At 37.9% G+C, this 23,863-nt stretch overlaps 1 protein-coding gene across 4 annotated transcripts; it reads left to right on the forward strand.

Annotated features, from left to right (window-relative positions):
* The first annotated feature begins 2,175 nt into the window (after window positions 1–2,175).
* Window positions 2,176–21,998, forward strand: kif23 (kinesin family member 23). Of its 4 annotated transcripts, XM_052152416.1 has the most exons (24): window positions 2,749–2,869; window positions 4,906–4,972; window positions 5,079–5,207; window positions 5,893–5,998; window positions 6,118–6,254; window positions 6,337–6,446; window positions 6,554–6,724; window positions 7,009–7,053; window positions 10,393–10,505; window positions 10,590–10,711; window positions 14,200–14,302; window positions 14,406–14,485; window positions 14,581–14,700; window positions 14,790–14,949; window positions 16,591–16,752; window positions 16,877–17,043; window positions 18,757–18,930; window positions 19,048–19,230; window positions 19,452–19,757; window positions 20,285–20,518; window positions 20,604–20,692; window positions 20,807–20,888; window positions 21,283–21,353; window positions 21,467–21,998. In XM_052152416.1, exons 1-24 carry the CDS (start codon window positions 2,856–2,858, stop codon window positions 21,480–21,482), a joined length of 2,961 nt encoding a protein of 986 aa, XP_052008376.1. In that variant the 5' UTR covers window positions 2,749–2,855; the 3' UTR covers window positions 21,483–21,998. The 4 variants fall into 4 exon arrangements, with proteins under 4 accessions (XP_052008374.1, XP_052008376.1, XP_052008373.1 ...); XM_052152414.1 differs by lacking the exons at window positions 2,749–2,869; window positions 19,452–19,757 and adding an exon at window positions 2,176–2,214; XM_052152413.1 differs by lacking the exon at window positions 19,452–19,757.
* Window positions 21,999–23,863: the final 1,865 nt, after the last annotated feature.

A 23,863-nucleotide genomic window follows, 5' to 3' on the forward strand; every position in this document is an offset into this window, starting at 1 on the left:
AAATCTTTCTTATAAATTAATAAATGTTTGTCTGTTTGATTAATGTTTAGTAATAAATGTGATGTATTCTTTAAACTAGTACGCTTTATTTGCACAATTTCAAAACACATTTCCATGTTATATGCACATGTATCAGATTAAATTTTTGACACCAATGGCTTTTTTACGATACACATTTTTTTTTATCCCTGTGTGTGTAAAATCTTACTTCTAAATGAATACATTGTTTTTGTTTGTAAATAAAAATGTGTTGTTTTTTATAATTCTTTATTGTTATTTGTTGCTAAATGAAACCCATTTTCTGGTCAGAAAGTGTATCAAGATTAAAAAGATTGTATTATTTTAATTGATAATTGATGGAGCAACATTTGTGTGAAAATAAATATAACGAATGTCTGTTTTGATGAAATTTATTTCTGATAAACAGTTTTTATTGATTCATACAACTGACAAAGAAAAGGAAAACATATATTCACAGAATCAACATTTAACCCCCACTATTACCCCTCCCAATCCCCAACCCCACCCTGACCCCCAACAAACATCCCTGTGGTCGCACATGAGTATACACACACATAATCACACACCTTTAAAACTATACTTTCTCTCCACTGTCCCTCCCCGTGAGCCCTCCAAGAAGACCCAACTAGTTGCCCCATTTCCCATCAAATGAATCTTAAGTTCCCCAGCCTTCAACAATACATGTCCTCGAATGCCACCACCCTCCTCATTTCTGTGCACCACTCTTAAAATGAGGGCGCTCCAGTCGATCATAACACTGGCAAGGACCCAATTTTTTTAAACGTATTTATACCCTAGATTAACGAATGCCCCATCGCCTAAAATACAGTCTGGGGCAAAATTAAATTTGAGTGCCCAATATATCACATAAAAAACTCTGAACCACCAAAAAACATTGGTTGTGCCCCCATCTTATGATTGGCATCTCCAGCAGGTGGGTGTGTCTTTAAGACCAAGCCAGTATAATCTAGAGGGGTCCAATTGAATCGATGTAAAATCTTAAATTGCATAAGATGCTCCCTTGCATCTCTATATGTAAACTTGACGTTTTTTAGAATCCTAGCCAACACTCCCTCATCCAAGTTCAATACCAATACCTGTCTCCCATAATCTCTTGATAAAATTGAAAGCTCCGTCCCCCAGAATCTGAATTAGCAGGGAGTGATACACTGATGCCTTGATGAAAACTCTTATTATTAATAATAATAATAATAAAAAGGTGGTGAGGGAGGTTATAGTGAGATGTCTAAATATAGGGACAATAGGGCAACATTTGCAAACTTTTATAAGTACTTCTGAGACATTAAGATGCTTTTTAAAAATACAAAAATAAGATAATAGGCTACTTATTCAAAATGACCATTTCAGAAAAGGGTTGACCATTTTGTTCATTTCAATCACATTGCATTTTATGGGGAAATTTAGCCACTGCAAAAGTGGGGCTTCTTAATAATAAATATAATTTATAATTCTTAAAATAATAACTAATATTCACAGAGAAAATCATTCTACAAATATTGCAATTCCTTTATGACATAGCATGTTTTAATGCTTGTTTATTTCTTCTAAAAGGCTAACATATGGTTCAACCTTTTTTACAAAACATGAGAAAATCTGCCTACAAAGAGGCAATTTTTTTCTTATGGTATTTGCCCAATAATAAATACCATATTATATATATATATATATATATATATATATATATATATATATATATATATATTTATATTTTTTTTTGATTTATTTATTTTAATTTATATATATTCAAAATTCCATATATTAATAAATAGGTATAAAATATCACATCAAATACATATATTTTTAACACATCCCAATTTTCTCTCAAAATAATTTTCCAAATCCTTTCAAAACATAGGTCTAATTGTCTTGAATAAAGAAATAAAGAACTTAAATTTTTCTAACCCAAAGAATTCACAAGTGTAAATAATATTAATTTCCAATCTTTCCAATTCATATTTGTATGATATTACTTTCACTTTGTTACTTATAAAAAATGTAATTTATTTTACATTGATTTCCCATGTTTTCTCCCAATGTACAACTTGACGTTGTTACCGGAGATCAGAGACATAATAAATACATAGACGCCTTTGGAACGTTGCTGCGATACGTCAACGCGTCCGCCATTTTACGGAGGGCAAGACTGCGCTGTAATCAAATGCAAGTAAACGGGTGAGTTGCGGTTTTTCTGGATAAAACCAAAAATAACGTTTACATTTATCAACCGATTTCAGTGGTTCGTACATGGTGTAACGAGTACTTGTCATAAAAGTCGGTTTAAAGAAAATATTTAGATTTTCAGGAAATGTACTTTATTATATAAAATATAAGATAAAACTATGATAAATCATGTCAACTCATGTCTCAACTTTCACAGCTCGCAAGCAAGCTATTTTAGTCTGACTAACTCAGGTGGCCAACTAACTATTACTAATTATATAACGACCAAATACAACCAAAAACAAATGTTCAGTCTTACTTGTGAAAAGTAATTCCCCGAGACCTGTTTTCAATAGTGCGGCGATTTGTACAGCCCCAAGCAGCACACGAGGCAAGCATTTTTCCTCAACTCCCGTTATGAGAGAAATGGGAATGCTGCCCTCCGCAATATGGCGGGCGTCTATGTATTTATTATGTCTATGCCGGAGATGGTTCAGCATAGAACGCAAGACTTAGGGCGGGACATCCGCTCGTTGGCTGATTGGCCACATTTGAAATATTCGTTTCTTTTGAAGCAGAGAGGGAACGTTTGAACTTTGTGTACGGACAAGAGCGAGGCTACGGCGTCGCGAAATTAATCAAAACATTTCAACATGATAAGGCAAACGTAAGTGATTTATACTTATTCGTACACCGAATAAAAAGATTATGCATTTTGTTTGAAGGTCTGTTCAAGTGTATTTGTTGTCTCATTATAAAGCCGTTGGCTGGGCTTTAGCGTCAGTTGCTAACTTGAGTACCTTAACGCTCATTTATTAACTGTTATTATTCCTCCGGGTTGAGCGTCAGTCAATCAATAATTCTGCTTTATTTCTCAATTATATATATATATATGCGCGCGCGCGCAAGTATAAGTCGGCTATTTTATTATTATCAACAGCGATGTACGTTAACGATACTGAAATAACGACACGAGTGAAACAGCCGATCAGACACGATAATCTGAAAACACGTTTACTGCAATTCCGAATGACCAAATCATCCCAAACAGGGTTTGTATTTTGTGTCTTTTTAACGAGCAGAACCATACCTGTGTTATGGATCAACTTGGGATGTGCGCGTGCAAGTGAATAATTGTAATTGCCTTTTCAGCAGATTCGTTCAATGTGAATTGACAAGGAACAAAGAAAAGATGTTTTACATATTATACAAAATTTTAGTATCGTGATTAACCCGCTTTGTATGACCGATGTCTGTTCTAATGAATTTGACACCGTTTAAGAGCTATTTTAACATGGGGCAGTGGTTGGTTTGAATGGGAACTGGCGATTTCAATCGTCAGAGCAGTAAATCGTATGTTGAAGTCTTTTATGTGCAAAACTAAGCATAATATGCTTATGTCAACAATAGGCCTATACTCTGAAATTACTTTTATTTAAAACAATTGTTACTGTTCACATAGAAGAGTTGATTTAGGGTTAGTGTGTTTGCCAACTATGTATACAAACCTGGGTTCAAATCCCTGTGAATCCCAGCACGCGTGTGTGTGTGTGTGTGTGTGTGTGTGTGTATATATGCATGTTTTGTTATGGCATCTTTTACTTTTAAAGGGTTCTGTGCTTGACAATGTCGTTTGTTTGACTACCCATGGCACTGCCAAAAGATGATATTTCAGAATGGTGCGATTAATTTTTGGTGGCATTGTACAAAGCCCAAATTGACCAATAAGTAAGAATAAATGGTACTCTTGACAAAGTTTTTAAGAAACAATCATTTTGTTTGTATGTAAACCTTAAAAATGTTTGACCATTTTAAAAAGCCTGTAAACTTTAGAAAATGTGGTTCATGTTGTTTTTTTTTTTTTTTTCCATCTCAGTAATTTTAATAATTCTCTGAAAATTCTGTAGATTATACTGTAAGTAGGCCTATTGGCTGTTAGATTCAGTTGCAATTTTGATTGATTTATTTAAAATTTTGTAGGTGATTTAAAAAAAAAAAAAAAAAAAAGTTATGTTAAAAATGCATTTTTGTTTTCTAATTTTTCCTAATTGATCGGAATTTGAACTGGTCATTATGTTTACTGGCAATATTACTTGCTGATGGACCAGTGTCCCATATGTAATTGATTCACTTTGTCTGAGAAAGTTTCTCAAACTATAAGTTCATCAAGCCATTATTCATTATAAAGAAATAAAAGCAATTGAAAGTATATTATTGACATATGATGCTGATGATAAATTCAACAAGTGATTTACTGCTCTGACAAATGTAGTCATAAGTTCCCATTCAAACCAATGTCCCACATAAACATGGGCAACAATGTTTCCCTGTGAAATGGTTAAAATCGCTCTTAACTGTGTCAAATTCATTAGAACAGACATTGATGAAAAACTATTTAATAAGGATGCCAACATTTTTATAATGTGCAAAACATTGTTTCTTTGCTCCTTGACAATTTATATTAAACAAATAGGCAAGTAAAACTATTCATGTGCACGCACGTGCACATCCCCAGTTGATCCATAACACCGGCAAATTTGGTGGATCTGCTTGACTCTTTTAGTAATCTGCTTATCAGATTTACTGATGTGTTATTCTATGTGAACGAATGCTGTTTTCAAACCAAAATGAATGCAGAGTGATTTATAAGAAGCACACAAATTAGCTCTGTGAATAGTGTCTGAATGTTTACTTTTGTTACAGGAAGGTCAAGACCCCCCGCCGCCCTGCTCCAAAAAAGCCATCCAACACCCAGAAAGACCCTGTTGGGGTATGTTGTTATTTGCTGTACATAAGCATACCTAAAGTGTGATGTATTGGTACAATATAATACACAAAGCTTTGAAAGAAGTCTTGAATAAAGTCTATGATGGCAGGTGTATTGTCGTGTGCGACCACTCGGTGCAGAGGATGAGGAATGTTGTATTGAGGTTATAAGCAACACCACCATTCAGTTGCATGCCCCTGATGGCCTCAAAGCCAACAGAAATGGTGAATACAAAGAGGTGAGTGCCTGTGCTGTGAGACGCAAGTACGTATTTAATGTAGTGTAATTGTCATTTATGTATCGTTTCTTTGTACTCTCCCACATTGTTACGAGAACATTTCTCATGTTTATCTGTAATTGTTTCATAAAGAACTAATTAGAGCTAGACTGATATATATCGGTATTACCAATTTATCAGTGCCGATAGTTGTTTTATGGATCTATCGGTTATCTGCAAAAATCTTTAATTTTTTATTGATGTGTGTGTATATATAGGCTATAAAGAGCTTAATTTGTTAAATATTAAATAGAATATTGTGACGGAGCAATGTCTTTTCAGTATAAGATTCTCCGGTGTGTTTTAGGCTTTAGTCTTAAAAGTCCCACATTATGCACCAAATTGTATTTTTGGTTTATAAATAAACTACATTTGGGATTTTATTCATTTTGGACTCTGGCCGATATGTATGTTCCAAAGAAAATGCTATAACAGTTTTTAAATTAGATTAAAAGAATATCAGCCGTTTAATATTTTATTGGCCTTTTCCTCTACCTTAGATATCAGTATCAGCAAAATCCACCGTTGGTCGGCCTCTAGAAATAATATTGTCCTATATTCTTAAGCTTGCTAAAATAGTTGGTCATGTGGATATAAGGGATTGGTCAGATCTTCTGAAATTAACTCTACTTAATTTCTGTTTCAGACTCAATACTCCTTCAAAAAAGTATTTGGAATCAAAACAACACAGAGAGAGTTATTTGAAGATGTTGCCAAACCTCTAGTGGAAGACCTAACTCACTGTAAAAATGGTAATAGAAATTCACTCTTATATACTAAATATACTTATTATACTTGTATGCTCTTCATTTGAAAACACTCATAGGCTGACAAATGTTTCCTTTTTTTTTTTTTTTTTTTTTTAAACTAGGTCTGCTGTTTACCTATGGTGTCACTGGCAGTGGTAAAACTCACACAATGACTGGCTCCCCGGGCCAAGGTGGGCTGCTTCCACGTTCACTTGACATGATCTTCAACAGCATTGGTCCCTACCAGGCCAAGAGATTTGTGAGCAAATTTGTCAAAATGGTTATATTTTATTATGAAAAGTACACCCAGCCTCTGACATGTTTTATCATTCCCTCAACAGGTTTTCAAGCCTGATGATAAAAATGGCATGGAAGTGCAAACTCAGGTGGATGCGCTCTTAGACCGACAGAAACGAGATAGTCAGACAAATGTACCAAAGACCCCGTCAAGGTTATTTCCATACATTTCAGAGTGATGAAGAGAACCTTGTGCCTAATGAGATAACATCCATTTATAATGAATTCGATAATAATATCAATGTTTATCTTGATCTGTAGGCGAATATTAGACCCAGAATTTGCTGATATGATCAGCCCAGAGGAGGCTTATAAGGCAGATGGGGTGGATGAGGATAGCAGCTACAGTGTCTTTGTCTCTTACATTGAGATTTACAACAACTACATCTATGATCTCCTGGAGGAAACTCCCTTTGACCCAATAAAGCCCAAGTAAGCTTGCTCATTTGTTTAGTGTTGACCCTACATGATTATAATTCACTTTCATTTTGAAGTGTATACCAGTACTTCTCATCTTTATGCTATTGACATACATCTTCGTAAATGGTAGAGCTGTTCCTTGTTTCTCATGCGTATATCTGTTCTACTGTAATTGGGTGTATGATCAGTAGTATCAATACACAAAGCTCAGTCCCATTATAAGGTTTTCATTTGATAATTCATATTTGGCAATATAAGCTTAGTTTATAGATAAATGTATTTTGTTTCTTCGGTAGGTGGAATGTTGCAGGCATACCTCTACGACACAACACTGAGTTCATGTATGTGACCAGTGGAATCCATTCAGAGAGAGACATGACTCTTTTCCATTGTTTAGCTTTGTGTGCATCCTGTCTGGTGCTTTCACTTGTTTCTAGGAAATCTACACTCGCTGAGCACTTTTATTAAGAACAATATACTAATCAGGGCCTGAAATTTGGCGCAGATTGCGAGTATTTTGCACAATTTTAATAATTCTTGCATGTTCCATATTTATAATGCAGGGAATTCCAGCACACTACTTTTCACTTTAACAAGTATCTGACAGTTATTAAACCAATCTATTCAGATTAACAAATCAATAATCTTGTCTCTGAATCAAACTGTAAATCAGAATCTGCGCAAGTAAATAATCTTTCTCTCTCTCATGTAGCTGTCAGCAGTTCATTGAATGCCTGTTAGTTATTTGTGCGCAGTCAGGTAGCGCATATTTACTGAACTTAAGTTAAAATGTTACAGGTGTATAAACCTGTTGTTAATTCGACATGCAAATGGCATTATACCGTGTCTCTATGCAAGCCATGTGATAAAACTATTGCTACTGTTTATAATCAATGAGGCAGTCTACACTGCGTGATCTGTTTTTACATCGTGGCACTCCATTTCAGCATGTTTGACGAGATGCAGAAATGACAAAGATGCTTTATGTAAATCAACCAGAACTACTCTGGGTTAAACTCTTAAACATCTTTTCCATCACTCATCTCCATTCTAGAGCTCTATCTGTCGTATGCAGGTATTTTCTCTGCCATGTGAATCAGTCAATTTTCATAATTATGTAATAGTGTATACATAATAATGTAATATTAATAAAATGCATAATCTGAATGTATTATACATCTCATATGCATCATAAATAATTAGCAGCAAGGATCTCAGAATTTAATCTAACATTTTCTGTGCAGTTTGTCAACATTAATCATCCATTTTGAATGTAACTGGTGAGAACTGACTAACACTTAAATGAAAAGTTCACCCAAAAATGAAAATTGTCATTACCCGCCCTCATGTTGTTGTAAACCTGTATTAATTTCTTTTGTGGAACGCAAAAGGAGATGACTTCTTGGTGGTTGATATTCTGCCTAAAATCTAATTATGTTCCTCAAAAGAGAGAAATTAATACAGGCTTGAGCAACTACCCATTTGCGAGGATGTATGCATTACCTACATTGGCACCCCCCTTTTGGTTTCATTTTTGGGTGAACTGCCCATTTTAAAGTAGTCTGTGTTTGTTGAAGATATCTGCCAAGAACAAAATACAAATGAAATTCAGCACAAGATTGCATCATGTCTTGCAGGGAAAGTGACTGAAGAGAAGGGTCATAGTTAGGCTGCATTCTTTAAAAATAATTCCAACTGAATAAAACGAGGTAAGAATTGAGAAAATTAGCCACTTGTGAGATTGGTAAAATTTCAGATGTTTTAGTATTAACGTACTAAAATGTATGTAATGGGGGAATTTCCCCTGATTTTTAGAAATTAATTTCTGGCCCTGACTAATACTGGGTAGGGCCTCACTTTTGTTCATAAAACGGCCTAAATTCTTTGTGGCATGAATTCCATAAGATGTTGGAAACATCCCTTTTGAGATTCTTATCTATGTTGACATGATTGTATAGCACAATTTCTGCAGATTATACTGCGAATCTCCCGTTCTACAACAAAGGTCTTCCTTTTGGATTCAAGTCTGGTGACTGGAAAGGCCACTGAAGAATGGTGAACTCATGTTCATGAACTAGTTTGCGACTTCTTTGGCTATGTGACATGTTGCATTATCATGCTGGCAGTAGCCATTAGAAGGTGAATAATTTATGGCCATGAAGGGATGCACATGGTCAGCAACAATCCTCAAATTGGCTGTTGCATTCAAGCGACGATTGATTTGGTATTAAAGGAATAGTTCACCCAAAAAATGAAAATTCTCATTATTTCTCACCCTCATGCCATCCCAGATGTGTTTGACTTTCTTTCTACCGCAGAACACAAATATTTTTATTAAAATATACTGCTCCGTAGGTCCATATAATACAACCAAAATTGACACTCAAAGCACAAAGGATGCATAAAAGTAATCCATATGACTCCAGTGTTTAAATCCATATTTTCAGAAGTGATGTGATAATTTTGGGTGAGAAACAGATCAATATTTAAATCAATTGTTCTCCCTGCCCAGTAGGGGGACATATGCATGAAGAATATAAATCAACAAAAGCATGTGAAAATTTAAGTGGAAATTGACTGAACAGGAAGTAGATTTTTAAAATAACTTAAATATTGATCTACTTCTCACCCACACTTATCATATTGCTTCTGAAGATACTGATTTAACCACTTGAGTCATATGGATTACTTTTATGCTGACCCTCCATTAACTTTCATTGAAAAGAGCTGAGAGAATCTTCATTAGTGTTCTGCCAAAGAAAGTCATTTGCATCAAGGATGGCATAAGGTGAGTAAATTATGAGAGAATTTTTGGGTGAACTACTCTAATGAAAACATTACCCACCGCATTAAGCCACCAGCCTGGACTGTTGACACAAGGCAGGTTGGGTTCATATTCAGACCCTATCATCTGTGTGCCTCATCAGAAATCAAGATTCATCAGAACAAGCTACGTTTTTCCAGTCTTCAACTGTCCAGTTTTGGTGAGCCTGTGCCCACTGCAGCCACAGTTTTCTGTTCTTGGCTGACAGAATTGGAACCAGACATGGTCATCTGCTATTGTAGCCCATCTGCCTCGAGGTTCAACGTTTTGTGCATTCTGAGATGCTATTCTGCTCACTACAATTGTACAGAGGGGTCAACTGAGTTACTGTAGCCTTTTTTTCTGCTCAAACCAGTCTGGCTATTCTCTGTTGACCTAATCAAAAAGGCATTTCGGTCCATAGAACTGCTGTTATTTTGATGTTTGTTTGTTTTTGGGACCATTCTGAGTAAATTGTAGAGAATGCTGATCTCCTGGGATTTTCATGCACAACAGTTACAGAAATACTCAAACAAGCCTGTCTGGACCAACAATCATTTGATGGTCTATCTAAATCACTGATTTTCCACATTCTGATGATTGATGTGAACATTAACTGAAGGTCCTGATCCTTATTCGCATGATTTTATGCATTGCACTGATTAGTTATTGCATGAATAAGGCATACATGTGTTCCTAATAAAGTGCTCAGTGAGTGGAAGTCTGCTTTGGCTGTCTTGTGCATATGTTTTAGTTGCTAGTAGGTGCATATATGCAATGACTATGCATCATGGCTGAATTTTTTATTTTTTTTTCTCTCCCCTCTTATAACCTGCTGTTTACAGAAATTTTATCATACTGTAATTTCATATTTCAGACAACCGCAATCGAAAATCTTGCGTGAAGATCAAAATCACAACATGTATGTAGCCGGGTGCACTGAGGTTGAGGTCAAGTCAACAGAGGAAGCTTTTGAAGTCTTTTGGAGAGGTAAGTTGACAGCTGTTACACTTTTCTGGGTTTCTGTTTGTGGTTTACATACAGTGTTATGAAGTCTTAATGTTCTGAACACAGGTCAGAAGAAGCGCAGGATTGCAAACACGCAGTTAAATCGTGAGTCCAGCCGCTCTCATAGTGTATTCATTATCAAGTTGGCACAAGCACCTCTGGATGCGGATGGAGACAATGTGCTTCAGGTCAGTACCATTTTTATTGCCATAAAACCTTACCTTTCGACACATAACTTTTGACTCAAGCTCAACTTCATGCTTTGGTGTTACAAAGTTGTCATGGTGTCATTTTTTATGACCTAAAATTTGTTTCTTGTCTTTATTTTATAAACAAAATGATAACAAACACAAATTGCCTGACACACAACAATGGGGATACATAAAACAATATTGTACATATGACAACAGAGCATTGTACTGCAAATCGAGATGTGCAGTTGGACCGGCAAAAACTGAGGAGAGTACATATGCAATCTAGATACTTCTGGACCGTTATATCATACCATACCACAGAATATCACAGGTAGAGGCATTTTATACGGTCAAGGTATGGTGTCCATATGCGGTTAAGTGTCAGTTGTGGAGTGAATAATGCATGTTAAGAGTTCCAGAGGAATAGTCTCTCTAATAATTGAATGCCAGCCTTTAATGGAGGGAGGCTTATCACTGATCCATGACATTAGCAGATTCTTCCTGGCAGCAAAAGTCAACAAGCTAAAAAGCTGTCTTTTATACTTGTTAGAGATGAGCTTATAGGGAAAACCCAGGAGGAGTGACAAAGGATGTAGCCCCAAAGCCAAACCCAAGATGTTATTTAATTGAACCACAACCCTGGACCAGTAAACCTGGATTATGTGACAGCCCCATATACATGGAGTATAATCTCCTATATCAGACTTGCATTTAGGACAGAGTGGTGAATGAGTTGTATTTGTGTCTTATGAGGCGTGATATGTATTCTAAGGAGGATCCAAAGCTGAATGGCTCTTGCCCTGTTACACACTGAAAGCCTATTGGCCTGTGACCAGACAGTCTCCCACGACTCAAATATCCACCTCGAGCTCTTTCCCAAATCAATCTGAGGTGCAAGGTACTAACATAGGTGCATAGAGCTTTATAGAAAAGGGAAATCAACTTGTGTGGAGGAGGGTTCAGAAGGTTTATCTCAATGACTGAGAATGAATATTTAAAAGTGTGTATTATTTTTGAAAATATAGTCTCTAATTTGCAAAAACCTGAAAAAATGTTGCCTAAGTAAATTATATCTTGAGACTGTTATCCAAGGACATTAGAGATCCCCCCCCTCAAACGAGTCACTCATCCTACAATTACCAAGACCATGCCACAAGTTAAAACCAGGGTCTGTGTTACTTGGCAGGAACTCCGGATTATTCAAAATCGGCAAAGGAGAGGTTGTTGATCCTACCTTCCAGTCTTCAGATCACACACTAGGCCACACTAGTATTACGCATTAAGGGACTGTTACACATAGATCTGCTTGACTTTTTAACAAATAAATGGTTTTGTAAAGGGCAGTTGGACTGAGGATTCGAGATCGAACCAGGCTGATTTAGGGTCTTCACTGAGCCATTCAACAATAAATCGAAGTTGGCAAGCAAATTGATAGTCTAATATTCGGATGGTCCAAACCTCCCTTTGCGCTAGTGAGTTGAAGTTTTGATCATTACAATCTGGGTTTTCTTTTGCTCCAGATAAATGAACTTGGCCACCCATGCAACTCTTTTGACCTTATTAAAACGGGAATCATTTGCATTGGATACAATAAGTGGGCCAGCACATTAATTTTTATCAAAGCAACCCTCCCCAGCCAAGACCGAGGGAGAGCCATCCACCTCATCAAAGATTTTTTTTCAAGAACTGGTGCAAAATTAGCTTCGTACAACTGCCTGAATGTAGGGGTCACATTATTACCCAGATTGACAAAGCCATCCTTGGAGCATTTAAAAGGAAAGGAGGGAGGTTGATTTGTAGGCTTCTTATTCCCTATAAATAGATCAACTGATTTAGAAAAATGATCTTGTACCCAGAAAATTGCCCAAATTCCTGAATTAGGTTTACAACACTTGGCACAGACACCTCTGGATATGACTCCCTACAGAGTCACGTGAAAACTTTCCATAATTTTATTCGTCCATGTAAATCCCTTTACAAAGTCTTAAGTTACTGATAGCCGTTACTTAAACCAAATAAAGAATGTATCAGGTGGAATGGACAGCCTCTATTAACAACGGCTCAGGGGAGAAAAAGAAACCACCCATAAAACTTAACCACCCACCCAAGATACGAACAATTCAGTTCGCCACCCGCCTGTCAAAGCAGCAGGGAGATCAGGTGTTGGACCTTGCAGCGTTTTTGTCCAGGTACTGCGAAACTCAATCTCAGAATCTTTAGAAGTGCTTCCAATAGTCACTTGTAGCTTGGCCTCTACCACTATGATATATCGCATAGCGGGCACCCGTCTCACGAAGTCACTGTTTGATTGTGTTGAATTCTTTATGCCTCCGTATCACTGAAGCAGAAAAATCTTTGCAGAATGACACCTTGCTGTCCTCGTACCACAAATCTCCATCTGCCGACAGCCTCCTGCTGGCATCCAGAACACTCTGCTTGTCTCCGTAGTTATGGAACCAGACAATTTGTGGCCGCGGCCTGTCCTTGGAGCCCTGTTTTGGAGCCAGCGTACAATGCGCCCTTTCAATCTTAATGTGACCACCCTTAGTATGCAGATTGAGAAATTCAGGGATCCACATTTGAAGAATGGTGACCACATCAGCACCCTCCACCCCTTTGCGAAGGCCTAAAATTCTGATGTTTTTACGCCAGCCTCGGTTCTCCAGGTCATCGACGTGTTCAGGAAAAGCACCAACTTTTTTTTTTCAAGGGTGAATGTGCGGGCTTGTGCATCCTCCGAAGATGCCTCCACTACTACGATTCTCCGCTCCGTCTCTTCCAGCCGAATGTTCATGCTCTCCAATTGCTGAGTGTGATTATGCACTGTTTCTGCCAGCAGGCTTAGTTTCTCTTCTATTGAATTAGAAATTTTCTCCGTCATAATTTGAAGTGCTTTTGCAAGGGCTGGGTTCTAACAGTGAGACTGAGTTCAGTTTCACTGTTGGCATCCCCCGAACTCTGCTCGGGCTCTTCGGCCGATGCGTCTGCGGTTGAATCCTTTTCCCCCGTTTTCTTGGCATCTTCGGCAGAGATTGCAACCAAAAGGTTTCTAGTGACATACTAAAGATTAATTACCAAAATCGATACCTTGTGTCCTTCATTTAACAAGTATGTGTAAAAACGCTTGTGGCGCAGGAGCTTCTGAACTTCTGCTAGTTCCGAGTCGCCATCTTGCGCCCCCCCCCATTTCTTAACAAATCTTTAGCAGTTTATTTGCTCCGTTTTGTTATACTTGTTTGGATTTTGGCCCCCTAGTGAACCACTATGATACAACGATTTTATCTTGACACTTATCAAAAAAGACGGCCTGTTTTTGACTCAAACCTTGGAGAAGTCATTTATGGGTATTTGTCAAACTCAGACTAAAAGGCATTTAATTACTCCTTTTAATGACACCGGAGTATTTGAATGCTGCTACTGTGGTTATATGTGAATTCTGACAGTTGTAATACAGACCCAGTATTTTTTGTTGCCCGATACAGGATAAGAATCAAGTAAACGTGAGTCAGTTATGTCTAGTGGATCTGGCTGGCAGTGAGCGCACTAGCAGAACCCGAGCAGAGGGCAGCCGTCTTCGTGAAGCAGGTCAGGCACGGACACAAAGAACAAAAGTTTTATACTATCTCCATTTAAGAGGTGTGTTTTTATTTTTTATTTTTATGAAGACCATATGTTATTTCTTGCACAGGCAACATCAATCAGTCTTTAATGACACTACGCACATGTATTGAGGTTCTGAGAGAGAACCAGATGTGTGGCATGAACAAGGTATGTGTTATCTACAGACCATGTTGTGTCTTATGTTTATTTATTTTTTGTTGTTATTAGTTCAACAAGGCACTCTATTTACATTCTCTCCTCAGATGGTTCCATACAGAGATTCCAAAGTGACCCATCTATTCAAAAACTACTTTGATGGAGAAGGCAAAGTGAGAATGGTAGTTTGTGTAAATCCAAAAGCTGATGATTATGAGGAGACATTGGTAAGCAATATAATTTTTTTTTTTTTCCTGTTCAGATGTATAGTAGTTACAATGTTATCATTTAGGTTTATTTTCTGATCTGTGTGTAGCTCGTGATGCGCTTTGCTGAGATGACTCAGGAGGTGGAGGTGGCCCGACCTGTTGACAGACCAATCTGTGGCTTTGCAGCTGGTCGCCGACAGAAGAACCAGGCTTTTAAAGAGGAGCTGACCCACAGACTGGAGGAACGTGGTGGTCCTGTAGATGGAGGTATTGCCTGTTTGTGTTTTTGATGATCCATTTTGAGAATGCTCAGACATCCTAGGTGTATTTGACATTCTTCTTTCAGCCATCTATCCAGTCATTCCATTCATCCGTTCATGGCAGCAAACACACTATGCTTCTGTTGGCATTACCTCGCATTTACTGCATGAGCACCACCAAGTCTCCCGTACTCTCCGTCTACCAGATTATTTTGTTCTGCTACTGCAGCCTCCTCCATCGCCCGGAGTTCCTGGTCGGTGTACTCTGGTTCAAACAAATAGGGCAGGGCAAAAAACTCCATCTCCTCATATATCGAAATCCTCTGACATTTTTCTTTAAAAATCCTCATTGTTGACTTCTAATTCATGACAGGCGTTTTGTTTTGCTCTATCCTCTGCACTTCCGCGTTCGTCACTTCTCACCGGAGCTTACGCTTGTCATACGCTGGAACTCGACTCATGAACGTGCAGAAGGCAGTTACCGGAACCCAGTGATTATAGTTTATAAAGTTATATATCTGGATATTTACAAAAACACATCACTTTGCTTCAGAAGGCCTTTTTATTAACCCCCTGGAGCCGTATGGATTACTTTTATGATGATGGATGCGCTTATTTTGGGCTTCAAAATCTAAGGTACCATTCACTCAGATTATAAATTATATATTTTTTAATATAACTCTGATTGTTATATTATATTTCTTCTAAAAAAGAAGAAAGTCATATACACTTATAATGGCATGAAGATGAGTAAATTTATGGGATAATTTTCATTTTTGGGTGAACTAACCCTTTATGTTCTCAAAATGGATCATGGGTAAACCCTTTAAAACTAACACTTTAACTTGGTTTCACACCACACACACAAATAAACGCACATACTCCATGACGTCACTGCATAACACACGTGTCAAACTCTCTTCATGTGGCCTGCAAGCTCATTTCAGAAACCTAGTATGGCAGGGGGTTGCAACTTTTCACTGACCAATTAATCAGCCTTCCCATGTCATCTTAACCAGATGTTTAGGAATGCGTTTTACCTGCTTAAAGAGGAATGACAGTTTAACACATACCACTTATCAAAAATGCTCAATGGATAGAGCATTGTGAGCTCAGAATAGTTAACTCACGGACGCGAAGAACGTTATCAACAGCGCTAGATGCTACCCGGATCATTTAACAACATCGTAGAATGATTGATCAGCTGGAGTGCAGCGCAGGTGTGGTAATTTGCAGACTGGTCTCAACAGAACAGACTAATTTAAATGCGCTTGTGAACCAGTGAAAAGTGCGGCGGGGATTGCGAAACGCGTTTGAATGTGGTACAGAATTGTCTGTAGTAAAACTCTTATGGTTCAGTGATGAAACTAGTTTATATCCTTTTCTTTCATTTTACTGTGGATTTAATGGATGCCACCTGCATTTAATCTCACATTATTTCATTGAGAGTCACTGGCTAAACCAAAAGTTGAGGCTACCCACTTTAGTTTACTGCATAAACTTGCCTGGTTTAGTAGCTAAACCTGCTCTCTGGAACGGACCATATTGGGTATTGTGTTGATATAAAAGTCTTTTATCTTATTTCAGGCAACTGTGCCTCTGTCTACTGTTAATCTGTATAATGTAATTTGTTATGTGTGCTTTACAGAGTCTCAAACAGTATTGAGCCAGCTGCTGCAGTCTTTTACTCCACTGCCTCCCTGTGAGATCTCTGGCCCTAATGATGATGTTACTCTACCAAAGCTCATAGAGGCCCTGGAGAAGAGACACAAGATTCGCCAGATGATGATCGGCGAGTACAATAAAACTGGTAAAATCATTGCTACTTTTACAGCCTTTGGAGTACTGACATATTGGATGCATCTAAATTATTTTTGTGTAATTTTTATTATTTTATTTTTTTTTTCACATTTCTGGCTATGATTCTGTTTCAGCTAACATGCTAAAATCCATCCTTCAAGAGCAGGACAGCAATGTTCTTTCCAAAGACAACTTCATCCAAGAACAGCGTGGAAAGCTTGGTGAAAAGGACAAGATGATCCAGAACCAGAAGAATGAGATTGATCGGCTGGAAAAGAAATCCAAGATGCTGGAGTACAAGGTATTTACACTATTCAGGGTAAAAATGAAAAAGGTGTACCAAGTAGAACTGTTAAATTAACAATGCAAACTAAGCTTAAAAAAAACCCACTGAAAATAGAACATGTCATGGCTATGATGGTCATTGTGTCAAGGTGGATATCAGAGCATAACCAAAATGGGACAACCCACTTTTACGAATCAACTCCCAGTCAGTTTTCAGCAATTTGGCAGGGTTGTTACTTTTTCCTATTGCAAAGAGGTTAGCAAAGGTATTATTTATTAACTGCTCATTTACATGTGGAAGTCTTAAAGATACAAAAGCAAAAATAGCCTGGTTCAGTGGTTGAACATGCTCATGTTAGTGTATGGGTCTGTTCCAAAAATAGTGAGCTGTCTCCTGCCTTCAAAGACAGCTTTCTTTTATGGCTGCATTCTAACTGAAATGGGACCTTTTATAAGAGACCAATGTTGAACACTTCATGGTGTAGGTAGCAACTCCACATGTCATTCAAACAGTGCCCCTCATGGGCAGCACACAGGAGACCATATATGAACAATACTATACTCTGAGGATAAATATACACGGCACACTAAAGTTTTGGGTAAAATGTTTTGTCATATATAAAAAAACAAAACAATTATCGATACTTTTCAGTATTGAATGGATTCGAAGTGTATTTATAATCAAAATGTCTTTTAACTTCGTCTGCCATTATGGATGGGAATTGTAGAGACTTTAATAATTCTGGATTAAATTCAAGTTTCCTAATAGTTCTGGTAACAATTTCAGCAGTTTCACCAATTTTATTTGGAAACGCAATTCTTATAGCATTTGCTACAAAGCAGATATAACCCATTTGAAGTACATTTAAATACAATTCTTGTAAAAGGTGTTTGCTGACTTGTTAGTGACAAAAACAATCCAATAATAGATTTTTAACTATATATTTTTTTAATGAACAAATGTAAACAAACAAGAAATGTGATGGCATATTTCATTTTCTCATTTAAAACTATAACATTCCACTTATTACAACAAAACTTATGTATCTTTAACTACACATTGTCATATGAACAACCAGTCATTAACTGCACTGCTTGATTTAATAGAGACACAGGTCATCATTAAATAAACGGTAACTGTTCCAGAGATGGTTTAGACTGTTATGTAGTCAAATTTGTTTACTTCAGGCTTGTGAGACATCAACAGTTCTCATACTGATGTGCTAGTCATGTCCAACTCTAAATCAAATAAGATTGCTTCTATAATGGCAGTGCTGTACGCTTCGCACAGTAGATTCAAAAGATTCGGCTCATAAGACGCAAACCAAAATACACCTGTAGAGTCGGTAGAGGGCAGCGCTACTGCAGAAATGCGCTGCTGGAAACACTGTCAAAGTATTTAATTATGGTGTTCCATCCGCATCAGTGGAAAATTGCACGTAGTGGAACCGTTATTGGAACCAAAAGTCATGAAGATCTTACAGTTCCTGTATTTAAAAGAATAAGTACACATGCAACACACACACTCTGTTCTCAACCCCATCCACCATTTTGGATTTATTTTTCCACCCAGTTCATCACCGTAGATTCTGGGACATTTTTTAGAGTTTGGCCAGAACTAGATGTCTTAGGAGGCAGTTTAATTAAGATGCTTAGCTTTTGGAACAGCCTTGTCGGTATTATACAAAAACAATTAAACGAGGCCCTTTTAATACCTTTGCGCATGCAGATTGAGATCTTGCAGAAAACGACCAACATCTATGAGGAGGACAAGCGATCTCTACGTCATGAACTGGAGAGCAGAGAACAGCGGCTGCAAAGGGAAGTGTCTGATAAGAGACGCATGGAAGCACGCATGCAGGGCATAGTCACCGACGCCAAGCTCAAGTGGGAGAAGGAGTGTGTGAGTATTTAATGCTTTCCATGAACCATATGTTTGATCCAGCAAGGTCCTTTTAGGATATTACAGTACCTTTCATGTTGAATCCGATGCCAATTTGAGATTTGTTTTTGTCTGCAGGAGAGACGGGTAAATGCCAAGCAGTTGGAGATGCAGAATAAGCTGTGGGTGAAGGATGAGAAACTAAAGCAGCTTAAAGCCATTGTGACGGAGGGAAAGACAGAGAACCGGCAACCACATCGGCCATCCAGAGAAAAGGACAAAGATCCCCCAAAGAGATCCGCCTCCCCGTCACCTGTTCCTGTACGTTTAACTGACATGCGTTTCTAGACTGCTTGATCCTGTGAATTATACCCAACCAACTCCATGAGCCTCTGCTTATTTGTCTTTGCATGGTGTGCAATCCAGTGTGTATAATTCTTCTGTGCACTTAATTCTTCATAGATTTCTCATGTTTTAATGCTTTTTAATGTACTGGTATATGTTTGTGTGTTGCATGTGTACTAATCTGATGTCGCTTGCAGTCTCCCTACAATGGCTGCCAGTCATCCCTCTCCTCCTTGGAGCCCATGTATAATTTCCCTCAGACAGTCAGGCCAGATTATCCCTTCCTCAGACCAGGCAGTGTGTCTGTGACCTCCTGCATCTCTGAGTGGGAGCAGGGAGTCACACAGTCTCGCAGGCAGAGTAGCCACATGCCCCCAGACAGAAGAAAGAGAGCTCAGGGCCTTCCCAGCACTCTTGAGAGGAGGAGAGGCAGATGCTGGGTCAGAGACTGTGAGGTGCCTGTCCTGCCAGCAGACGTAGACCTAGAGACAACTGGTCAATGGGTCAGTGGAGTATCTTGCTGTAGTTGTAGGTAGAGCTGCAACAAGACACTAATAGCATTGCCTATTATTGATGGTTGATCAGTGTTTTTCAGCTGCACCAAATATTTAATTGAAGATCTGTAGATGTGTACAATGACCTGTAAAATGAAAGTGTTCATGCTCTCTGTTCTGCACTTTAAGACAAATAAATGTGTTGTGTTTTTTTTGTTTTTTTTATCTCAATGATATCTGTTACTCTGGAGCATAAAATTATTATAATTTTCTTTGGGCCAAATGTTTAAAAAGCAACTAAACCATGTAATGGGCTATGTAAAAGTTGTGATTTAGTTTATTTTAAAGGATAAATACATGTTATCACTGAAAAATAGATTCATTTTCCAAGGGAATGCTTTGGTGGGCATGTTGTTGTTGTCTTCTAACAGCTTGTTTTGGTTCTGTAGAGTTTAGGCTCCCTAACGCACTAAGGCTACAGCATGCTTGAGGCCTGTCTTCTATTTTTGTAACTCTGCTTGTGTTTAATTAAATAGACTGGGCCACCAGTTCGGCCTCTACACAGACGCTCGCACTCTGCAGGTGGGGAGAGGTGGGTAGATCATAAACCAACTACTAATGTAGACCTGGATACAGTCATGCAGCCGAACATCCCCAACGCCATCAAAGTGACTGCTCCCAGTGAGAAAGCTCTGTCTAAGTGTGACAAGTACGTTCTGACGCACCAGGAGGTGGCCTCCGATGGGGAGATTCAGACCAAGTTAATCAAGGTAGCTTTTTGCTCAAGCTGATTGATATTGTGATTGGTTGTCAGCTGTAATGTAAAAAAATATATATTTACATTTTTTTTTGAAGGGTGAAGTGTTCAAGACCAGAGGTGGAGGACAGTCTGTTCAGTTCACGGATATTGAAACGCTCAAGCAAGAAAGTCCTATTTCAGCCAGGTGATTTATTTGTTGCTAAGCAAGTCCTGTTCAGTGGTGGTGATGTATATTTTTCTAGTTCTTATTGTCGACGGTCATATGAACCACTATCTGTACTTTTGCATTTATTTTAAGCCGAAAGAGGCGATCAGCAGAGACTGGCCCAGCCCAGGAGGGTGAGCCTATGGAGGGGGACTGGACAGATGTGGAGACCAGGGTAAGTTACTGTTGTCCAGTGAAACCACAATATGATTTAATTATTAGACTGTGTAAAAAAACAATCCATTCAGTGGAAACCACAGTCATGTAACTGACTACATTACCATCGTTGCACTAAAAGCACTACGTTAAGTTCTTTATTTGACATATAATAATGTGAATATATGTATGAAAAACTAATAGAATTAAAAGCCATCCATTTACAAGTTTGTAAATATTTTAGATAGACGGGGATAATAATTGGCTGCAGCTGCTGTACAATGCAACACATGTTGCCTAAGAATGTGATATACAACAATTGAATGCTTTTCACATTGCTGCATTGGGTGTTTAAAGTGTAAATAGCATTGTTGATGTGGTCCTCATTTCCTGAACATGTCTTCATTCTCTAGTGCTCTGTTGCTGTTGAGATGAGAACTGGCTCTAACCTGGGACCTGGATACCAGCACCATGGATATCCAAAGTAAGCTTTCTTATTTACATATTACATTTATTTAACTTGTCTTCTGTCACTCAGGTAAAGCAAAGAAGGATTGTACTGTCCGTCATGGTTTTATCCATGCTTTTGTTTTTCAGACGCAAAAAGCCTTAAGACTGCCTTTGCATTGCGATCACAGACGAGTCCTTTCCTATTAAAACCTCATCACTGTGTACAACAGCACATTCACTTTATATTATTTAACCTTTTTTTTTAAATGCTTTATGTACAACTTTATATATACATATGTATGTATATATGTATGAGATCACACGTGTTCACCAAAGCTGTTTTTATACTGCATTTTCTACCTGGGTGTTGCCATGAAAAATTCAGGTGTTGTGTAAACACCATGTGTAAAAACAAAAAAAAAAAAATGTAGTATTTCCTTGCTGTCCTTTTTTAAGCACATTATTTGCTTGTATTTTTTTTTATATATATATATATTGCATTTGTGTAGTGAGGACAATCAACGCATTTGCTGGTGTTACCTTAAATTCTTCAATGTAGTCATTTTTATGACTTCCAGTAGTCTTTAGCAGCACCTTGGAAAAGCACGCTTTCCCACGTTATCTCACCTGTATGATATTGTTGCAGACAAACTGTTAATAAACGGTGTTAGATGCTATACTTGTTTGTTGTATTGTGGGTTATATGGTTTTCACCAAATGCAAATTAACTATGCATATTGTTATTCCTCTTGGATCATTGTAATGGTGTAGAACTTTATCCCATTAGAACATTTAATGTGGTTTATGAGAGCAGTAGATGGCAGCAGTGTTTAACTTAAAGGGCACCTATAATGCCCCTTTTCACCAGATGTAATTTAAATCTTTGGTGTCCCCAGAATGTGTCTGCAGTTTTGGCTCAAAATACCCTAATCATTTAATATATCATGTTGAAAGTGCGTGCGTGCGTGCGTGCGTGCGTGCGTGCGTGCGTGTGTGTGTGTGTTTTTACTGCAAATAAACAGGTTCTCCCCACCTGAACCAGAATAGGGTGGAGTTTTGTCATCTCTGCTTAGGATAATTGGACCTCATAATCAATCAAATCACTTTGTCACACTACCATATACACAAGTGCAACAGTGGGTGAAAGTCTGGTGTGCAGTTCCGAGCAACAGAGCAGTGATGAGACGTATACCAATTACAGTAAACAACACAGTTATATACAATGTACAGTAAACAATACACACAATATAGAATACACGATATACAATAAGTAAGAGTATATGAAATATATATATATATAGTAGTTGTATTGAGGAGAATATGTTGACAGTCCAGTGTGAGATTATAGATGAATAAAGTGCAGTGCTAATTATTGATCCTGACAGATCAAGTGTTCAACAGTCTGATTGCTTGGGGGAAGAAGCTGTCATGTAGTCGGCTGATGCGGGTCCCATATAAGCAATATGACTGCCAGCGAAAATGGTGTTCAGCCCTCTTTGTTTGAACCAGAGTCAGACACTGATGAGGGAGAGACTCAATCAGAAGTAACAACTTTTTGAATTAACCAGGACATTTCCGAATGGGTATTTGATAAATGTTTTAGTTTTGAAAAAAAAAAAATTTGTTTTTGCAGTTTTGCAACTATGGATGAGCAACACATACTCTTACAACATTTGCTATGTGCTATAACAAAACTACACACACACACAAACATGTCTGACGGCAGTGTCAGTCAACCGTCGTGGGCAGGGCCTGTACAAAGTGCGAACGCTTGTTCTGAGAAAATTGGTGGATTTTTCTCATTGTAGGGTGGTTGTGTACACCCTGCCAACACACATTTGTTAAAAAGTGAATTTTGCATAATAGGTCCCCTTAAAGATATAGGGTACTTTGATTTATCCCATAGTAAGCGAAACAGATGGCCAGATACATTAAACTTTGCATTGAAAAGCTTGTACTATTGTCTAATGCTACAAATAATCCATAAATGGGTTTAAAGAAAACATCACATTTGTCTTGGTAGTTGATTTACGTGTTTGAAAGTGCATGACACCTCGGAGACTCCCAGCATGGGAGGCTCATGCTACCTTCCACGATCCACGTACAACTTACCACATGCCCCATTGAGAACCCCTAATCATGACCAAGAGGGGGTTATCCAATGTAAGACTCCTCCCTCACAACCGGGCCTATTTGGTTGCTTCAGAGACCTGGCTGGAGTCACTGGGCACACCCTGGATTCAAACTGGTTACTCCAAGGGTGGTAGTCAGCGTCAATACTCTCTTAGCCACCCACTCTTCTTTTTTTTTTTATGTTTTATGAAAAGGTTGTGTAAAAAAATGTGACAAAAATTTACAATTTTGAAGATTGTTTGACCACTTTATTAAAGTGAATGAGGGTGTGGTTGTCAAGCTTCAAAATGACAATCTCAAGTATATTTGCCAATTTGACTTAGCTAGTCGAAGTCTTCTGAAGCCATTTTCTTTTTGTGTGAGAAACAGGCATTAGCATTTTTGTGAGTTCTACTCACTATTGACTCAAGG

The sequence above is a fragment of the Xyrauchen texanus genome, chromosome 21 (genome assembly GCF_025860055.1).
Source record: "Xyrauchen texanus isolate HMW12.3.18 chromosome 21, RBS_HiC_50CHRs, whole genome shotgun sequence".
NCBI lineage: Eukaryota > Metazoa > Chordata > Actinopteri > Cypriniformes > Catostomidae > Xyrauchen > Xyrauchen texanus.

What these genes read in the sequence shown, in the direction of transcription:
- kif23 (XM_052152416.1), top strand. An exon ending in CCTACCAGGCCAAGAGATTT is followed by an intron (nt 6,255 to 6,336) that starts GTGAGCAAATTT and finishes TTCCCTCAACAG; the next exon opens with GTTTTCAAGCCTGATGATAA. An exon ending in ATGATTATGAGGAGACATTG is followed by an intron (nt 14,701 to 14,789) that starts GTAAGCAATATA and finishes ATCTGTGTGTAG; the next exon opens with CTCGTGATGCGCTTTGCTGA.